This window comes from Crocodylus siamensis, chromosome 3, assembly GCF_052110815.1.
Source record: "Crocodylus siamensis isolate JL-2025a chromosome 3, ASM5211081v1, whole genome shotgun sequence".
Lineage (NCBI taxonomy): Eukaryota > Metazoa > Chordata > Crocodylia > Crocodylidae > Crocodylus > Crocodylus siamensis.
The window spans coordinates 873,465-887,656 of record NC_143397.1 but is presented as its reverse complement, the minus strand read 5'-3'; the positions used below and the strand labels follow the sequence as shown (position 1 = coordinate 887,656).

General features: G+C 57.9%; 1 protein-coding gene across 1 annotated transcript; it reads right to left on the bottom strand.

Annotated features, from left to right (window-relative positions):
- Positions 1–326: 326 nt before the first annotated feature.
- LOC149867875 (C-type lectin domain family 1 member A-like) lies at positions 327–13,391 on the bottom strand. The gene is made up of 8 exons (XM_090037482.1): positions 13,278–13,391; positions 13,108–13,197; positions 4,697–4,786; positions 4,050–4,274; positions 3,565–3,713; positions 3,020–3,117; positions 2,073–2,231; positions 327–1,889 (listed from the first exon to the last, which is right to left on the bottom strand). Exons 1-7 carry the CDS (start codon positions 13,369–13,371, stop codon positions 2,087–2,089), a joined length of 891 nt encoding a protein of 296 aa, XP_089893608.1. The 5' UTR covers positions 13,372–13,391; the 3' UTR covers positions 327–1,889; positions 2,073–2,086.
- Positions 13,392–14,192: the final 801 nt, after the last annotated feature.

Genomic DNA, 14,192 nt, shown 5'->3' with positions numbered 1-14,192 from the left:
ATTAAAGAGCAGTCACTGTAGTCAGGCATAGGCCTGTGCAGCATAAGCTATAGTTTCATAATTAGTAGGGTCAGAAGGGACCCGAGCAGATCATCAAATCCAATCCCCTGCCATGTATGGGTGACCAACATCACTATTACTCCATCAAACACATGCTATCCAAAGCATGACCAAATTGCAGGGAAAGTGTGAAGGCTTAGCTGTTTTCAAGGAACCTAAATCAAAACTTCAGGAATCTGAAGCAGAGAACCTGTATCCTATATACACCATGTTACAATTACATCCTAAAACATCAGGTGAGCAAATGCATTAATAGTTATTGTGCTATAAGGGGTCTATTTTATTTTTGCTAACATGTTCAAATGATCCTAGACACAAACGGCAGCCTGGAGGATGGAAAGAGTGAAGCCACCTTGTCAGGCCACAGTTAGTAGATAACAGAGCAAGGGTCAAAAGGCAAGCCATAAAGGAGATGGGAAATCTGTCCTTCTGCTATCACAAAAAATATACTTTACAATTGATGAACATTATCTTGATTACAGTAAGGATTACCAGATGATTAACAGACTGGGGTCAGACACCTACAAATAAACTGCCTTAGCTAGTTGATCCCCTGACCCCTCTCCCAGGACCACTCCAAACTGTTTCCATCCTGTTCAAAAGGTCCCAGTGAAACAAAGATATTTAAATAAGTCAATGACAGATCAATAATTAACATGTCAACTCAACCATTCATAAATATTGGACCTGGGGCAAGCAACAAATTGAATGTTTCCTATACCTTATCAAAAAAACCACCAAACAGTTCAGTGAGAGTCCCCAAGGAAGCAGAGACCTGGGTAGCACACCTGCTCTTTCCAACCCCAAGGCTGCATAAGCATTATCTTCATTAGTACCAGTAAGTCTTTATCCTAATGCAGCTATCAAGTTGTGACTACAGTGGTCTCATTGATCAATCAATCTCTCTCCTAACCACAAATCCAACAAAAAAGGTAACAATCACCCTCCACTCGATCCCCAGGAAGCTACCTGAGGTAGGGGTAGGGGGCAGATACTAAGGAAGACCATTTGCAAGCATGTGGAAGAGGAAAGGCTGGTCCCAACCAACAAATCATGTCCAACAAGCTTGATCTCCTGCTACGACAGAGTAACTGTGGGGGTGGATGAAGGTCCTGCTGTGGGTGTTGTGTGTGTGCAATTCAGCAAGCATTTGAACAAGCTCATGCACAACCTCCTCATAAACCAAGCGGAAAATCGTGGGCTGCACAAAGTTCCCATATGGTAGGCAGACAACTGGCTTCATCACCTCCAGCAAAGGAATCTGTAGTTCTGACAGGGTCCATGTCAGGACAGCCAGTGGCTTCAAGTGCAGCCCCACAGGGGTCTGTCCTGGGCCTGGGGCTGCTCAGTGTGTCCATTCACGGTCTGCATGCTGGCACAGAAAGCTTCTGGAGCAAGTTATGAATGACATGACACTGGGAAGGGCTGTGAACATGCTGCAGGGCACTGGAGTGCAATGCCGACAGACCTCAAAAAGACTGGAAAGCCAGGCTGGAGATGACAGGATGCAAGTCAGTGCGGACACATGCACGTCGCTGCCCTTGGGAGGAAAGGTCATGGACACAGCTACAGAGTGGGTGAGACACGGCTGGGGGCAGCACTACGGAGAACGTCCTGGGCGTCTCGGGAAGTGCCAGACTCAAGAGGAATTTGCAGCGTGCTGCAGCTGGACGAAGTAGCCTGCACGGGTCAGGGCAGTGGGATGGACAGGATGAAGGTGCTGGAGGTGGAGGTGGCTGGGCAGGGGCAGCCAGTCTGGGACAGGTCCAGGAGAGCAGGCAACGCTGCGTGCTGGGAGCAGGGAGGGAAGCGCGTCAGGTGCGGCCGTGCTGGAGTGGGGGGAGATGGGAGGCAAGGGGCGGGGTGAGCTGGGGCTGCTGCCCCTCTCCCCCAGCCAGGCTCATGCATAGGGGCGCAGGGCTCTCGCTGCCAGGGGAGGAGAAGGGCACATGAGTCCCTGGGCACAAGGGTACAGCGAGGGCACCACTGTGGGCAGACACTCTCGTACTCACAGAGACTCCTGTCCTCATAAGCCGGGGTCAGCCTCTGCAGCTCTCTCGGTGTAAGTGGCTGCCTTCTCACACACCCAACTGAGATCTCCATGGCCTGCTCTCTCTATGTTGCCCCTTCTAATTACTCCATAAGAACCAGAACCTTGAAGTGTGTCACCTCTTCAAAGAAAGAGGCCAGGTAAGCACCCCAGACCATCCCAGCCCCTGCAAGTCCCCACCCATCTTACTGCAGCCACAGCTCAGGCCCCATTCCAGCCAGTCTGACCCATGCAGCGCCCTGCCCGGGTCCGACCCCACTCCCCCTGCCCACGGGGCCACTCAGCCATAGGCCACAGAACGGGCTGGGCCACCCAAGCCATGGCCCGACCAACCTTTAGCCTGTTCATTTATATAACCCACAAATGTGCGATTGTCATTCTGGCTAAAACTGTATACCTATTTTTTAACTGTGCAGCTAGATAAATAGCAAGCTATATGTCTGCTTTGTTTGCGTCTGACGTGATGCTTCTAACTGACATGTGTCATTACGTCAATTGCCTGTGCGTACGTCCCAGGTAATGTCCCAAAAATGCATTCAGGACATCAGGAAAAAACATTAAAACATAAAGGAAGAAATCGGCGGTGGGAGGTGGGGGGGGGATGGGGGGAGCAGGGGTTTGTTGGTTTGTCTGGTGCCCCTAACCAAAAAGGCATTGCACGGCCCCAGCATTGAGCGGCCCCCTGATCATAGCTGGGCTGCGGCGGGGCTGCCAGAGCCGAGCCCAGTCCGTGCAGGCAGCTCCCGGCACAGGCGCAGCCCGGGATCAACTCCTGGCAGCCTCCCCTGCCCGCACTGCACGGATCCTGTCCTCCCACCCAGCGCAGCCCCATCTTGACTCCACTCCCTGCACATTGTGTGTCAGAGGAGCTGAGCGCTATCACAGGCCGAGGACCCGGATGCAGCTCACCCTTGGTACAGAGTCCCGTCGATCCAAGTCCATCTTTCAGTGCCCTGGTTATACCGAAGCCCGATCCAGTACCCGGGATGTGTTTTGGAAAGGAATTTCTGAGAAGGAAGCGACCCGTCAGAAACAGCCCCAGGCCTGGCCCAGGGCTGGAGGACAGGGGGCAGCTGAGGCCATACTCCCCATGGATGGGCAGCAGGAGGGGAGCAGCGGGGCAGGGTCATTGGTTGCAGCAGCCCCCGCAGCTCCTGCCCCTGCCCTGGGTGGCTGCACACATCGAGGACCCCCACATCAGCTCCAGCTGTTCCTGGCCCCAGCCCCTTGCAGGACACAGTGGACAGAGATGGTACAGATGGGCCACCCCGGCAGCCAGCGCTGCACCAGCCCCTCCATAATGCTTTAGCTGTGTCCAGACCCAGGGAAATGCCCCTGGGGTGGCTGTCCTGCCCCGTCCTGCCCCCAGCATCTCACTTCCAGGCAGGTTTTCAATCCCAGCCTCCACCAGGCACCACCTCCCCACTGTTCCCCCAGACCCCGTGGCCCCATACCTGCATGGTTATGCAGGTCCAGTCCCGGAGGATGAGGAGCTGGGAGAATTGACCAGTACACGCCTCTTGGCTTTCTGTCCAGGTTTTCTTCTCACTGGAGAAGAGCAGACACTTCCCGCAGTGCCTCACCCAGGGCTTCAAGCAGCTGTCTGTGCACACGCAGCCGCTCACACCCGCACCTCTATCAGTGCCAATGCCACAGGCTACCGCCGGGGTGCTACAGAGCCCAGGGGCTGCCCACAGCCCAGCCCTGGGTTGGATGTGGTGGGAGGCCGGCAGTGCCCAGGCCACAGGGAAGCAGGGGAGGGGAGGTCAGAAGGTCCGGAGAGCCAGGCGAGGACACCCAGGTTCCCTCCCGCAGCAGTGCCCCCACCCACCCTACACAGGGCCTGGGCTCAGCGCTGCCCAGGTGAGGAAGGGCCATCCAGCCCGAACCTCCAACCCTGGAGGTGTCCCACTCCCCTCCTTGCCCCACTCTGGGGTACCTTTGACCTGGCAGGTCTGTCCTCGGGCTCTCAAAGATGCATTCAGCTTGCGCCCAAGGTCCTGGGCCTGCTTCTTCACCTGTGCCAGCTCCACCCTGGTCTCATGCAGCTGTGCCTGGCTGTGGTTCCTCTCCTGCACTGCTTGTACCAGCTTCTCTTGGGCCTGCTCCTGGATCTTCGTCAATTCTGCATCTGCCTTCCCCAGCCGCTGCCACTGCTGCCAGCCTGCAGGCAAAGGTGCTGTGGCCACGACATGGGCGGGCCCCAGTAGTCACACCTCCACCCAGCCCCTCTGGACACGGGTACCATGCAGCCAGTGGGAGTCTCCCAAGGCAGCAGCACCTGAAGGCAGCCTGGCACCAGGGCACCAGCCAGGCCCCCTCTGCACTGCCCCCTCTCATGGGCACTGGCCCCAGCACTGGGTGTCCCTAGATGACACCCCCCAGTGCAGATACACACAAGAGCTATCTCCAAAGTCACTACAGCTCCTCCTTGGCTTGGGGACCTGCCCCTTCCCCCCAGCTGCCTTTTCCCCCTGCACAGTTCATGCCCCCAGGCAAAGCTGCCCCGTGTCCCCATGATGCTCCAAGGCCTGCCCATCTCCCCCCACCCCGCACCCCTTGCCATCCCTGTGGGCCCCTACTCACAGAAAACCCCCAGGGCGATGGTGGTGGCCAGCAGGGCCAGGAAGGCTGCCAGCAGGACCAGGGGCAGGGGCCGCGTGCTCCACCGGGGCTCTGCAAGAGACGAGCTGCCTTGGGACCAGCCCTGGCACCTGCAGCTCCCGTGTCCTGCTGTGCCTGTGGCTTTGATCAGTGTTTCTCAGCCAGTGGCCCACAACATAAATCAGGTTGCAAGACTATATGAAAGGGGCCTGAAAAATGTGTAAAATCATGGGTATACTCCTTTAAAGGAGAAAAACACAGGAAACAGAGGGATTCCACTTGCAGGCTGGGGCTCCTTGGCGCTGGGGGACTGGGAGGAGGGTGATCAGGCTGGGTGTCCCACATACACCCGTGTTTGCACATATGCACGTGGCAGCCAGGCAGTGTGAGAGCAGCTTCTGCAGCTCCCCACAAGTAAGTCTGTGGGGCACAGGAGGGCATAGATGATGCGTAGGGGCGTACACCCCCCTCGGGCCCCGGGAGAGACACGCCTGGGCCAGGGGTTAGCGAGGAGTTAGTTAGGGTACTTCTGGAGATGCTGGACGTGTTCAAGTCCGCTGGTCCGGACGATCTTCACCCTAGGGTTCTACAGGAACTGGCCGAGGTCATTGCGGGACCCCTGGCGCGGCTCTATGAGCACTCGTGGTGCTCTGGCAAGGTGCCGGAGGACTGGAAGAGGGCCAATGTGGTCCCTATCTTCAAAAAGGGAAAAAAAGAGGACCCAGGAAATTACAGGCCAGTTAGTCTTACCTCAATCCCGGGTAAGCTCTTTGAAAAAATTCTCCTGGCACACATCCAGGAGGGCCTTGCGGGGGAATGCATGCTCAGGGGCAACCAACATGGGTTCATCAGTGGCAGGTCTTGTCAGACCAACCTGGTGGCCTTTTACGATCAGGTCACCAAATCATTAGATGCAGGGGTTGCTGTGGATGTAGTCTTTTTGGACTTCCGGAAGGCTTTCGACACTGTCTCTCACCCTGTCCTCATCAAAAAGCTGGGAGACTGTGGTGTCGATGCCCACACGGTCAAATGGGTCGCCAACTGGCCGGAGGGCCGCACCCAGAGGGTGGTAGTGGATGGGTTCTTCTCGACCTGGAAGGACGTGGGCAGTGGGTCCCCCAGGGCTCGGTCCTCAGGCCCGCACTGCTCAACATCTTCATCGGTGACTTGGATGAGGGGGTAGAAAGCACCCTGTTCAAGTTTGCTGATGACACTAAGTTGTGGGGGGATGTGGGTGCACTAGAAGGGTGCTATAGGCTACAAGCTGACCTTGACAGGTTGCAACGGTGGGCGGATGAGAATAGGATGGGGTTTAACACTGATAAGTGCAAGGTGTTGCACATGGGGAGGAAGAACCGGCACCACACTTACAGGTTGGGGAACTCCCCTCTTGCCAGCACGGAGACGGAAAAGGATCTTGGAGTCGTCATTGACTCCACGATGAACATGGGCCGGCAGTGTGGGGAGGCAGTCAAGAAGGCCAACCGTACCCTGTCATGCATCCACAGATGCATCTCGAGCAGGTCCAGGGAGGTGATCCTCCCCCTCTATGCGGCACTGGTCAGGCCGCAGCTGGAGTACTGCGTCCAGTTCTGGGCGCCGCACTTCAAGAGGGACGTGGACGATATGGAAAGAGTCCAGAGGAGGGCCACTCGTATGATCAGGGGTCAGCAGGGCAGGCCTTATGAGGAGAGGCTACGGGACCTGAACCTGTTTAGCCTCCACAAGAGAAGGTAAAGGGGGGACCTTGTGGCCTGCTACAAACTGGTCAGGGGGGATCAGCAGGTATTGGGGGAGTCCCTGTTCCCCCGTGCGCTGCCAGGAGTGACCAGGAATAACGGTCACAAACTGGCGGAGGGTAAGTTTAGATTAGATATTAGGAGGCGCTACTTCACAGTCAGGGCGGCTAGGGCCTGGAACCGGCTTCCAGGGGAAGTGGTGCAGGCTCCTAGCCTGGGGATTTTTAAAAGGAAGTTAGATGAGCACCTTGCCGGGGTCATCTGACCCCGGGGCTCTTTCCTGCCAAGGCAGGGGGTCGGACTAGATGATCTACCTAGGTCCCTTCCGACTCTAGCTACTATGAAACTATGAAACTATCATGATTGGAGGTCAGGAGCAGTGGGGAGAAGAGGGACACAGGCGCACGTGTGTCCTTCCCACACGTGTGCCTCCTTTCTGGACCTGGAGCGGAGGAGAGTGCAGCAGTAGCAGTGGCGGCGGCGAGCGGAGCAGCTGAGGGGGCAGCAGCAGCTGATCCCCCTAAGGTAAGTGGGGCTGAGGGACTGAGGGGCCGGCGCAGCTGAGCCGGATCCGGAGGGGAAGCCCCCCGGGTCCCTCTTAGCCGACCCAGTAGGGAGCCGCGCTCCTGAGCCGCGCGAACAGAGCACGCAAACAGGCGCGGTCTGTAAGAGCGCGCCGGCGTTTGCGCCGGCGGGGCCCAGAGGCTGACCCCTGCTCTGCTAGTAAGGGCAGCAACTCCTGCGATGGTGTCGACACGGAGTGCTGCCAGGGCCCCTGCCCGGGGGGCGCAGCCTTCCCGGGGCTTGTCCGAGGCCTCCACCCAGACGGAGCCCGCGGGGGGGCTGCCGTCCTCCACCCCCCTGGCCTGTGGGAACTGCCCGGCAAGGTCTGGGGGGGCAGGGACTGGGGACTCCTGCACCTGTCCTGTAGGTATCCGCCTTAGGACCCTGGAGGAACGGGTGCGGGGGCTCCTGGAGGAGGTTAGCAGGCTGAGGGGAATCCGTGAGGCAGAGGAGGAAATTGATAGGTATTTTCTTTCTCTGCAGGGTGGTACGACCGAGGAGAGGGCAGCCCGGGATGAGCCCTCCACTGCTGAGTGGCAGACGGTCTCCCGCGCCAGGGCTATTAACCATGTTGCGGCACCAGTTCCTCCTGTCCATCTGGAGAACAGATATGAGGCCCTGGCAGCCCTGGAGGAGGAGGGAGCAGTGGAAGATACCAGGGAGGAGACTCTGCGCACACAATGTCCTGTGCGGGCGGCGGGAGTCAAGAGGCCTAAGAGGAGGAAGCGTCGCGTCATCGTGATTGGTGACTCCATCCTGAGAGGTACGGAGGGCCCCATCTGTCGCCAGGATCCCTCAGCACGTGAGGTCTACTGCCTGCCCGGAGCGAAGATTCAGGATGTGAAGGGGATGCTCCAGTCCATCATCCAGCCCTCCGATTATTACCCCATGGTCCTTGTCCATGTGGGTACTAACGATGCGGCCAGGAGAGCCCCTGATCGCCTGATGGAGGACTACCATGCTCTGGGAGGCGTGCTGAGGGAGATGGGCGCACAGGCGGTCTTCTCTTCCATCCTGCCAGTGAGCGGACGCGGCAGACGTCACGAGATGTGCATTGCGGAGACCAACTGGAGGCTACAGGAATGGTGCTTCGAGGCGGGCTTTGGCTTCCTCAGCCATGACCGGCACATCGTGATGAGAGACATGCTGGGATGGGATGGGCTCCACCTTTCCCCTAAAGGTAAGCGTGTGTTCTCTTCCAGGTTGGTGAACCTCCTTCGGCGGGCTTTAAACTAGGCTCGTCGGGGGAGGGGGAAGATGAGGGCGGAGGAGACGATGAGATACCAGGCCCAGCAACAGCCAGCGAGCCCAGACCGATGGTCAAAAGGGAGAAACAGGTAAGTGATGGGGGACGGGGCATTGCTGAGACTAGGGGGTCAGTGGGCACAACCGCTGAAGGCCTCAAATGCCTCTACACGAATGCTCGAAGTATGGGGAAGAAGCAGGAGGAACTCGCCCTCCTCCTAGCTGTCACCAGCCCTGACATAGTAGGGATCACAGAAACGTGGTGGGACTCATCGCATGACTGGGCGGTGAGTGTCAAGGGCTATAGGCTATACAGGAGGGACAGGATAGGAAGGAAAGGTGGGGGAGTAGCACTCTACATCAAGGAGGAATATACTTCCTCGTCAATTAGCAAGGGGGTAGAGGGGGGCACTCTGAGGTGCTCTGGGTTAGAGTAAAAGGCAGTCCAGGGGAGAGAGACTTAACGGTGGGAGTCTACTATAGACCTCCCAACCAGGGAGAAGAGCTCGACCAGGAATTCTTAGGTCAGCTCACAGAGGCAGTGAGGGCTAAGGATGTGGTCATCATGGGGGACCTGAACTTCCCAGACATCTGCTGGGAGGAGCAGTCAGCCAAGTCTGATCGCTCACGTCGGTTCTTAGCCAGAGTGCAGGACCTCCATCTAACCCAGGAGGTGCACAGCCCCACCAGGGGAGACACCTTGTTGGACCTGGTGCTGGCCACGGGTGATGACCTGGTGAGGGGGCTGCGGGTGATGGGCCACCTGGGAGACAGCGATCATCGCTTGCTGGAATTCACCATCCAGCGTAAGGTGGCAAAGGGCTGCAGCAAGGCAACAGCCCTAGACTTTAGGAGGGCTGACTTCACCAAGCTAAGGAGGATCGTTGGGGAAGCGCTGAGGACCCAGAGGGGAAGGGAGCCAGATGTCCAAGGTGAGTGGTTGCTCCTTAAGGAGACGATCCTCCATGCCCAAAGGGAGGTAATCCCAACAAGGGTCAAAGGGAGCAGGAGGGCACATAAACCCCCATGGCTCACTAAGAGCATCCGGGAATGTCTCCTTGCTAAAAGGGAGGCATATACCCAATGGAGAGATGGGGTCATCACCAAGAAGGACTATGTTACAGTCGCCCGAGGATGTAGGGGGGCAGTCAGGAGGGCCAAGGCAGAGTTGGAGATAGGACTAGCTTCCCGGATTAAGGACAATAAGAAGTCCTTCTTCAAATACATAGGGGGTAAAAAGAGGGTCCCAGGTAATGTGGGGCCCCTGCAGGACACGACGGGCAACTTAGTCATCACGCCAGATGACAAAGCTAACATATTTAACGATTTCTTTGCCTCTGTCTTCCTAAGTAGGGACCAGTTCAGCCACCTCCCTGCTGGGCCCCCCTCGGGCCCCGAGAGAGACACGCCTGGGCCAGGGGTTAGCGAGGAGTTAGTTAGGGTACTTCTGGAGAGGCTGGACGTGTTCAAGTCCGCTGGTCCGGACGATCTTCACCCTAGGGTTCTACAGGAACTGGCCGAGGTCATTGCGGGACCCCTGGCGCGGCTCTATGAGCACTCGTGGTGCTCTGGTGAGGTGCCGGAGGACTGGAAGAGGGCCAATGTGGTCCCTATCTTCAAAAAGGGAAAAAAAGAGGACCCAGGAAATTACAGGCCAGTTAGTCTTACCTCAATCCCGGGTAAGCTCTTTGAAAAAATTATCCTGGCACACATCCAGGAGGGCCTTGCGGGGGAATGCATGCTCAGGGGCAACCAACATGGGTTCATCAGTGGCAGGTCTTGTCAGACCAACCTGGTGGCCTTTTACGATCAGGTCACCAAATCATTAGACGCAGGGGTTGCTGTGGATGTAGTCTTTCTGGACTTCCGGAAGGCTTTCGACACTGTCTCTCACCCTGTCCTCATCAAAAAGCTGGGAGACTGTGGTGTCGATGCCCACATGGTCAAATGGGTCGCCAACTGGCTGGAGGGCCGCGCCCAGAGGGTGGTAGTGGATGGGTTCTTCTCGACCTGGAAGGATGTGGGCAGTGGGGTCTCCCAGGGCTCGGTCCTCAGGCCCACACTGTTCAACATCTTCATCAGTGACTTGGATGAGGGGGTAGAAAGCACCCTGTTCAAGTTTGCTGATGACACTAAGATGTGGGGGGATGTGGGTGCACTAGAAGGGTGCAATAGGCTACAAGCTGACCTTGACAGGTTGCAACGGTGGGCGGATGAGAATAGGATGGGGTTTAACACTGATAAGTGCAAGGTGTTGCACATGGGGAGGAAGAACCGGCACCACACTTACAGGTTGGGGAACTCCCCTCTTGCCAGCACGGAGACGGAAAAGGATCTTGGAGTCGTCATTGACTCCACGATGAACATGGGCCGGCAGTGTGGGGAGGCAGTCAAGAAGGCCAATCGTACCCTGTCATGCATCCACAGATGCATCTCGAGCAGGTCCAGGGGGGTGATCCTCCCCCTCTATGCGGCACTGGTCAGGCCGCAGCTGGAGTACTGCGTCCAGTTCTGGGCGCCGCACTTCAAGAGGGACGTGGACGATATGGAAAGAGTCCAGAGGAGGCCACTCGTATGATCAGGGGTCAGCAGGGCAGGCCTTATGAGGAGAGGCTGCGGGACCTGAACCTGTTTAGCCTCCACAAGAGCAGGTTAAGGGGGGACCTTGTGGCCTGCTACAAACTGGTCAGGGGGGATCAGCAGGTATTGGGGGAGTCCCTGTTCCCCCGTGCGCTGCCAGGAGTGACCAGGAATAGCGGTCACAAGCTGGCGGAGGGTAGGTTTAGATTAGATATTAGGAGGCGCTACTTCACAGTCAGGGCGGCTAGGGCCTGGAACCGGCTTCCAGGGGAAGTGGTGCAGGCTCCTAGCCTGGGGATTTTTAAAAGGAAGTTAGATGAGCACCTTGCCGGGGTCATCTGACCCCGGTGCTCTTTCCTGCCAAGGCAGGGGGTCGGACTAGATGATCTACCTAGGTCCCTTCCGACTCTAGCTACTATGAAACTATGAAACTATCAGAGACACTCGCGCCCCCAGGTATCTGTGCCCACACTGGGCATGGAGCTGACTCCTGGCCAGACCAGACACAGGGAGAAGCTGCCTCCACAGTCCAGTAGGCTGGAGCAGGCAGAGGAGGGCAAAGCTAGACAGTGAGACTGTGCAAGGAGTAATGGATGGAGGTCATAATGCCCTCACCTCCTCCTACCGCCACTGCCTCCCTCAGCCTGGGGCTCTACCCAGGAGAGGAGCTGGGGTGGCAGGAAGCACAGGTGGCCCCAGCGGCGTGGTGGCAGCCTGGTCATGGTGTGGGTAGAGCCGTGGCCCGGCGCACAAGCAGCTGGCAGTGGGAGGAGGTGAGGGACGTGTGCCCCACCGTCTGTTACTCCTCACACGGCTGGTGTCGCGGAGATCCCAGCAGTGGCAGTGGCAGCAGAGATAAGTCTTCAAGCCTCACTACAGGTCCTGTCTGCTGGGTCATGGAGGTGGCTTCTGCTCATGCTGTCCGGCCAGGCTTGTGCTGCTGCGCGTGCCCACCCCCGCCTGCGCCCAGCCTCTTCCCCACACACTGCGGGGCTAGGGCCTGGGGCAGGAGTCAGCAGGTCAGGAGTGAGGGGCACCAGCAGGGCTGGGGGGGCGGCTGTGAAAATGGACTGAAGGGCACAGGGAGGACCAGGGGAACTGTAGGCAGGAGTGAGGGGCACAAGCAATTTGCATTGTAGAAATGGCACAATGATGAATGTCACTTGGGAGTACCGGAGGTCTCCAGGCTGCCATGGCTGTTTATAGTTTCTGTTGATATTGATTTCTCTCTTTCAAATTAAGACAGTCAAGCTGCTTTAACTTGAAGTGTGTAATAAGTATTCTGGGGCCAAAAGACTTGTGTGTTTTCTGCTTAAATTATTTACTAGATTGGGACTGGACATCGATGTTCACAAATAGGTCCTGGGACAAAAAACGTTCAGGACCAGTGGCCTGGACCACGGGCAGAGGCATCCAAGCTCAGCTGGATGTGGGGCACAGCCCTGCCATTGACTGAGTGAGCAACGGCCCTGCCCTCCCAGCACAGACAGGCCTGGCGGGGAATGGCCGGAGAGGTGGGGGGCAAGAGCATCCGGGAGGCAGTGCTGGGTCAGCCTAGGCCTGGGACACCTCCCACCCCAGCACTGCCAGCGAGCAGCTCTGCAAGGGCAGGAAGGGGCTGAGGAGTAACAAGATGCTCCCCCCACATCTGCCTCAGCCCTTCCTGCCCCCACTACAGCCTGGGGCTGAGCCTGAGTGCAGGGGAAAGACCCTGTAACCAGGATCGTGCAGGACTGATCCCAGCAGAAGCACTGGCACAGCCCCATCCCCATCCCCATCCCCAGTCTGGGCTGCAGGGAAGGTGGCAGCATTGAACATGGGGGGGCTGCTTCTATATGAACGAGTGCATGAGTGTGTCTGAACAAGCAAGTATGCACGGTACCTCCGTCCCTGCCTGCGTTCACACCCACACACCCCAGCACCTCTCTGCAGTCGCCACCCAGCACCTCTGAGGGAGGCAAAGGAAGCCCTGTTGCCTGCAGCAATGGGGGAGGGGGAAACACGCCCTCCTGGCCCATGTGGCCACCAGCAAAACCCCCGACCTGGGGCAGCCACACACCCTGCTCTGCCCTGCAACCTGGGCACAGCAAGCAGAGCCATCCCTCAGCCCTGGGGCAGGACAGCCCCTCCAACACCTGCCCGCTCTGACATCTGATCTTGGGATCTGCAGTCCTGTTTCACACCGGATTTAGCTGTGTACCCCGGCAGCTCTCTGCATCCCTCCTGGGGAGCCTTGGAGCGGTCAGGGGATGCCCTTGCACTCACCTCTCCGCTGCTGGGCCCCACGTCTGGCCACTCCCTGGCCCACTGATCCTGGCTGGAGGGTCTCGTAGGTGTCGTCAGCCTCTCCCTGGTCTGAGGGGTGCAGACACAAGGGCTATAGTCAGGGTGTGGTGCTGGGGCAGGGCCAGGTAGTGGAGGGTGCTGGCTCCTACCTGGCCCCTGTGCCTGGGGTGTCACGCTCTGTTCTGGGGGAGGCTTGGAGAACTTCAGCTCAGCGTATGTCACGCTCTCATCCGTCCCAGCCATGGGGAAGTTGGACTGGCTCCTGTGCTTCTGGGACTGGTGCTGCATATCCCAGCAGCAAGGAAGCATCAGCCAGAAGCAGAAGTGGCCTCGACCACAGGTGGGGGTGGCCAAGTAGGGCCGGATGTGGAGCCACAGCCCTTCCATTGGCTGTGGCACCCATGGCTCCACCCTCTGCAGCACATACAGGCCTGGTGGGGGTGGTCGGGGATGTTGGAGGTGAGCGGGGAACAGCATTCAGGAGGTCAGGCTATCTTAACACAGTCCTGGGAAGCTGCAGGCAGGGCTGGGGCTGCTCCAGGCATGGGGGTCAGAGGTAGGACGGACCATCTCTGAAACCTCTCAGAATCGTGCCCAGTTCAGGATCAGGGCAAAGTGAACCCATGGCCCCTTGGGCACCAAAACCTGAGCTCCAGGACACAGCTCTTCCCCCCACCCCTCTGGGGAGCTCCAGCTGGCTCAGCTCTGATGGACTTTGTTTTCTTGGGAAGCAAGATCTCAGCAGCAACAAACCATGGGGCAGGCAGCCGCCCTCAGCCCTTGGCTGAGCAGGGCCTGGGTCTCCTGGGCTGTTAGCTGATGACGTTATTTGTTCTGAAGAGTGCAGGAGACTGCCCTGGTCTTATTGTAGTGGCTACCATATTTGTGGTCAAGGCCTTAGGGGCCAATATCATGGCTCCATTCCACCCCTACACCACGCCCCAACCCGTGCAGGTGGCCTCCTCAGGGAAGTTCTACCTGTGGCTTATGCAGCCATCTCTAAGCCTCCCGACCCATTGGCCTCCCTCAGCCCCACTCTGGGCCCTTAGACCCCTCAGTCTCTC